The sequence below is a fragment of the Diaphorina citri genome, unplaced genomic scaffold (genome assembly GCF_000475195.1).
Source record: "Diaphorina citri unplaced genomic scaffold, Diaci psyllid genome assembly version 1.1 scaffold5656, whole genome shotgun sequence".
Taxonomy (NCBI): Eukaryota; Metazoa; Arthropoda; class Insecta; order Hemiptera; family Psyllidae; genus Diaphorina; species Diaphorina citri.
In genome coordinates, this window is record NW_007383032.1 from 1 (window position 1) to 6,277 (window position 6,277).

General features: G+C 39.4%; 2 protein-coding genes across 2 annotated transcripts; both read left to right on the forward strand.

Moving 5' to 3' along the window:
- Positions 1 to 824: 824 nt before the first annotated feature.
- Positions 825 to 1,752, forward strand: LOC113472469 (the record flags this gene model as incomplete). The annotated part of the gene is made up of 2 exons (XM_026832234.1): positions 825 to 956; positions 1,509 to 1,752. Coding segments are annotated over 2 exons (356 nt in total), but the record flags the coding sequence as incomplete, so codon positions are not given.
- A 173-nt stretch (positions 1,753 to 1,925) lies between these two features.
- LOC103521653 (potassium channel subfamily T member 2-like) lies at positions 1,926 to 5,806 on the forward strand (the record flags this gene model as incomplete). Its single annotated transcript, XM_026832233.1, has 5 exons — positions 1,926 to 1,934; positions 3,088 to 3,332; positions 4,247 to 4,493; positions 4,918 to 5,103; positions 5,758 to 5,806. Coding segments are annotated over exons 1-5 (736 nt in total), but the record flags the coding sequence as incomplete, so codon positions are not given.
- Positions 5,807 to 6,277: the final 471 nt, after the last annotated feature.

The window sequence follows — 6,277 nt, forward strand, 5'->3', positions numbered from 1 at the left end:
TAATAATAATAATAAAAAAAAAATATCCTAATTTCTTCTCCATTGACCGTATAAAGGAATAAAATAAGTAGGTATCTAAATTAAGTTGTACGTATGTAAATAGTAAGTACCTACCTACCTACCTACCTACCTGAAACTTCAAAATCACCTAGATGCCTTGTGTCTGAAAGTATGGCAAATTTTTGCAAGTACGTACAGAGGTAAGTCGGTATGCAGAAGTACCTACTTATAAATGGAAATTTATGTACCTACATATTTTCAAGGCATAATGTGTATGTTTTGCTTTCAAATAAAAAGACACGCATTCAGGAATCTCAGAGGTAGGGATGTTTCATACAGCAAACAGGGTTTGCTTAATAACTAACAGGAAAGTGTGGAACTGGAACAACTTATTGTTTCATGGCAAATTTTCAAAAATATTAAGAAAAGCGATATTTTAGCGATATTAAAAAGTTAGATACCTATATTAAATTGATCCAAAGGCAAAGGAACTTTACCCTTGGCGTGTGGTTTAACTAACCTGATAGTAAGAGGTAAAACCTTACCCTCAATTTAAACATTACCCTGAATTTCTTAGTTACAAAATACCCCCCTCAATCTCATGGTTTTACCCCCTAAATCTCATGGTTTTACACTTCACCCTGAATCATGGTTTTACCCCCCTGAATCTCAAGCGTGTCATTTTTCTTTTCAAAATTGGAATGACAAGAAGCAAGAAGAAACAGAAAAGAAAAACAGAAAACTTGTGACAAAGTATTCTGCCGTGGCAAACTTTATCATAGTGTCTTTTCCAAACATTTTCTTTCTCTGCTTGGACCGGATAGAAAGCAATGATCACACAAACAACGATAGGAAAGATAATGGAGGAGGAGGTGGTGGTGGAGGTGGCAAATCATTTGAGACGAGTAACACATCCTCACCTCCACACCACTTGTACAGTAGCGGTTCCAATCTAGGTATGTTAATAAATCAATCAAAAATCAAATCGAAAATTTTATTTGTAGAAAAACATTTTCACAATTATTGTGGATATCACGGCATTACCAAGTGCCTTCTTTTGCAATTAAATAATCTTTTTCCACCGGTAATTCGGTTTAAGAAGCTACACAGTTGTCCTCACGAGGTCGAGTGCATCCCAAACTCCAAACACAGAACCGAATATACTTCGACTCCACCGGGAATCAAACCCGGGCCCTAAAGCGTGCAAATCTAGTGATATCAACTCGGCTACGGACTACGGAGGTTACTTCTAAGGCCAGCCACTCACCATCAGGTAAACCTGACAGGTACACCTGGTCAGGTCTATCTGATAGTGTGTGTGATGCTCATCAGGTATCAGATAGATCTGACAGACGTGTGTCATAGCGTGTGTGCTCATCAATTAGACCTGATAAGCGGACCTGATCAGATGTACCTGATAATGAGTGGCTGGCCTAAAATGAAAAACGATGTCTTTCATCCAAAAATTAAAATGCCTCAAGCCAATCATTTATATTTCACCCTTCCAGGCGTCCCCAAACAGGACACGAACCCGAACCTCCTGAGTCCCGAAATTCTGAACCAGCGTCGCGGGTCCCGCCGCCCCTCCATCCTTCCTGTACCTGATATGTTCACCTCGTCCACTCTAAACATCGCCGCCTCCATAGGCGACGGAGATGAGGATGGCGACGAGAGCGAAGATGAAATGGAAGACGATGTGCCTTGGCGAAGTCCGAGCGAGAAAATTGCGTAAGTACTGTGCGGACCCTTTATCTTGACGGAGGTTTTTTGTTCCTCTTTTTTTTTCTGAATGGGAAGTGGTGTTTGTACTTTTTCTTGTAAAACAATTTTTGTTTCCCCTTCTTTTCTGAATGGGAAGATTTCGTGGGTGCTATGCTAATTGGGCATTTTTATGGCCCTTTTTTCTGAGATGTAAAATTGTGTAAATGTTTGCTGTATTTTTTTTATTTATTTATTTTTTTCCTTGTATGGGAGCATTGTCAGATGATTTTCTTTGTTTCCTCTTTTTTTTCTGAACAAGAAAATTGCGTAAGGTCTGTCCTATTCATATGTACTTTTTTATGGGACTATTTCCCCTCTTTTCTTTTTTTTTCTGAGATATAAAATTGTGTAAATGTTGTGTTGTATTTTTTGTGGGACCATTTTGTTTCCTCTTTTTTATATTTTGTGTGAAGCTTGGTTTTGGAACCTGGCACGTTTGAACTTTGAACTCTTTGTGTGGATGCCCTTTTTGGCCTGTTGTTAATTGCAGTTGATTTTACGATCTTCCATGTGTTTTTATTAATTTTATCGATTTACCTCCAAATAATCCACGTACACAAATCGTAGAAGATCGTAAGTTCAACCTTAATTTTCTAAATGTTGTTGTTTATTTCTTCTTTTTCTTCAATTAAAGTTTTCCCAGTTTAATTCCCAAGTGATCATGAGACTTGGGCTCCAACTTCTCAATTTTTGAATTTCACGGCTGAAAATTCGAGTTAGACAGACAGCTGTCTAATATAATTAACTACCTACCTATCTATATTTTCCTGATTCTATATACCTAAAACTGAGGTTAGGATAGGTTAGTTCTGCCCAGGAAAATCCTGCGGTTTTATTTCGAAGTTAAGGACCGACCTTTAAACTGAACACTGATATAAAATGACTGGTGACTGATAAGGAGTTAAAAATTGTGATAATCAAACATTACTTTGACTCTACCCGGCAACTTTTTCCCCATCCGTGGCACAAGCTCTGCTCCCCATCCGTGGCACAAGCTCTGCTTATATATCCCGGCTGGGATCTGACCTCAGAACCTCCGGGTTGAGAGTCAACGCCCTAAATTACACAGCCACAGATTTGGGAAACACCTAGGTGAATAGGTAGTTATGTACATCGTTCTGCAGTTTTCACTTTTGAGGTAGGTACTTATTTTTCCCTATCCGTGGCACAAGCTCTGCTTATACGGATGGGTATACCATTTATAAGAAAAATGTATGTTCTGAGTTTTTTGTCGATCAAATATACCTAAATGGAAACTTGTTAAAAATAAATAAATAATAATAACACTGACCCTTATTCCATACTAAACTTTCTTCCGTGAACCAGGTTTGCGAGCACTGTAACTATCGGAACGCCAACGAGTACAACTGGCAGACCAAGACCATCATTCTTGCAGCGGACTACGCCTCCAATGGCATCTATAACTTCATCATCCCTCTCCGCGCTCACTTCAAATCTAAAACCACGCTCAATCCCATCATAATGCTGCTAGAGAGGAGACCGGAGATTGCATTCCTAGACGCCATCTCCTACTTTCCTCTCGTGTATTGGATGCTGGGATCTATCGATTGGTGAGTGCTCAAAATGTCCACGGAGCCAGCCTAGTTAGCTTAGTTGGTAGTGCGTCTGCCTTGTAAGCGCTAGGCCGCGGGTTCGATTACCGCCCGGGGCGGATTTTATCCTGATGGAATAATGTTTGTTCTCGGAACGGCTGGCTTTCTCCTATCCTGTCTTCCTTCTCTCTTGGATTTCAGGACGATAAGACCTTGGCAGTTACAGTTCCTTCTATCAAACCTCAAAAAAAAAAAAAAAAAAAAAAAACCTATAATTTTTTTTTAATAAAATTAATTTTGTTTTGGGGGAAAAAACCCCAAAAGGTTTACAAGGTGTGATCGGCCACCGATTGACATCGACTGAACCGTCCACACTGCTTCGCTAACATAGTTTCACCTCGTCGCGTCGATTGACAGGGGTTGGATGGAAGAGAATGCCCTAGGCATTAATCCCGCCTCTGAGTTAGAATTTTTCAATATTTTTTTTCTTTCTTTATTCAATTTTCGTTTTCTTTTGTTAATTTATCATTTTGTTATTTTGTTTTGTGTACCTCTTTGTAAATATTGTAAAATTCTAATAAAGTGTTATATTATAATAATAATAATAATAATAATTGACATCATCGACTATATTTGGTCACCCCTTTAATAAAACTTACAATATTTCTCATCGTTCCTTATAGGTTCTTTTTATAATTGTAATTTATACATACTTAGGTTAGTACCTATTAAAATGTATATTCTACATAGGTACATTAGATCTTTTTTGCGTTGCAAGAGTAAAAGGACTTTTCAGTCTCATTTTGGCAGTATTAGGGGGGAATATTCCAGCCCCGCGAATCGAACCCCCGACCTAGCGCTCACAAGGCAGACGCGTCACCCTCGAAGCTAACTAGTCTGGCATTCTATTCTGTTGAATTTTACCTCTTCAGCCTGGATGATTTGCTGCGGGCCGGCATTCTCCTGGCAGAAAACGTGGTGGTTGTGAACAAGGAGCTTTCCAATTCCGCGGAAGAGGACACCCTAGCCGACTGCAACACGATAGTGGCCGTGCAAACCATGTTCAAATTCTTCCCCGGGATTCGAACCATCACCGAGCTGTCTCAGAGTAGCAACATGCGGTTCATGCAGTTCCGCGCGCAGGACAAGTATGCACTGCATCTGTCCAAGATGGAAAAGGTAAACGTTTCTTGCTTCATTTTCGAGTTTTCCTTTTAGAATTTCGAGAATTTGGATATTAATTCAGTGCATCCGAGACCAATGAAGTAGTAAAATATAGTATAGTGTATTAATGGAACCACCATTGGCCCGAACCGTAGACATGGCACCAATCTCCAGAACCATCCGTTATTGGTCTGTGACTATTGGAACAGAAAGAGGAACATAGAAATGGTGAAAGGAAACAGAGAAGGAAAGAATAATAACATTCCCTCACAGCCTTTACAAATGGGTTTATTCTCAGAAAGTTAGAACTTAGTCAAGGGAAGGCTATCACTTTATTATTGTAAAATTATTAAATCAACCAATCAATCTTTCAATCAATTTATTCATCAATCAATCAATCTATCTTTCTACCAATTAATCAATCAATATCCGTTTTCAGAAAGAGAAGGAGCGAGGCTCGCACATATCCTACATGTTTCGTCTCCCGTTTGCAGCAGGCTCTGTATTCTCGGCGTCCATGTTGGATACTCTTCTGTACCAGGCCTTCGTCAAGGACTATGTGATCACATTCATTAGACTGCTACTCGGTGTGGACCAGGCGCCCGGCTCTGGCTTTCTAACCTCGGTGAGTGACAGCCTCCGTAAAGTCCCTTTTACATTTGTGAGTTTCACACGATTTTTTTCCCCCGAATGTCCTGGAGAGTGTTCGTAACACGACACGATTTTATTCCGAACGACAAGTAGTCCTGCTCGTTGAAGGTGAAGGTTCAGGAGGCGAATCTCGAAAGAATGGGATTTTCCCCCGAATGTCCTGGAGAGTGTTCGTAATGTACTTTAAAGGAGAGTGTTCGAACTACACACGACACGATTTTATTCCGAACGACAAGTAGTCCTGCTCGTTGAAGGTGAAGGTTCAGGAGGCGAATCTCGAAAGAATGGGATTTTCTTTCCAAGGTTCTCTGTTTTTAGATTGAAATGACCTAACACTGGTTAGTCGGAAGAGGTTCTTCAGGAAAACTGTTCTACTTAAAACCATAAAAAAAACACTCAACTAAAAAAGAGGATCAGTAGGCACAATGAAATTTTCGTCAGTAAATCAAGTAATATTAAGTGATGAATAGACATCAACCAAAATTAGCGTCTCGTTAACTGAACTCTTTAGCGTTATTTGGCGAAAATTTTCTGCACATGCGCTGCACATGAGTTCAGTTAACGGGACGCTAATTTTGGTAGCAAAAATTCTCTATTGCCACAACAATTAATTTACATATATCTACAGATGAAAATCACCAAGGACGACATGTGGATTCGAACCTACGGTCGTCTGTGTAAGGATTTTTTTTACAAACTTTCACGTGTTCGAAAAAAAGTTTACCATGTACCATGTGACATGCCCAACATGCAACATGGTGTATCAGCGTCAGTGTGTATCAGTATGCATGGATCAGCGTTACCACTGTTGCCAGTTTCTATCAGTCAACGGAATTACCGTACAATAAATTTGGTATTACCGTACGATAAATTTGATATTACTGTACGAAAGAAAGACCTATTTTTCCCCCCAACAAAATGAGACGTATTTTATTATGTGACTTTTTTTTTAGTCATCATACAAATGTAACGAAATTTCTCTTTGGACTAGTTTGGACGTAACGGTACAACCACGCCCGCTGCTAGTCCAAACTAGTCCAAAGAGAAATTTCGTATGATGACTGGAAAAGAAGTCACATAATAAAATACAACTTTACTCTTCATTTCCTAAAGACAAAAATCAAGTGTTAAACTGGCAAAGAGAAAAC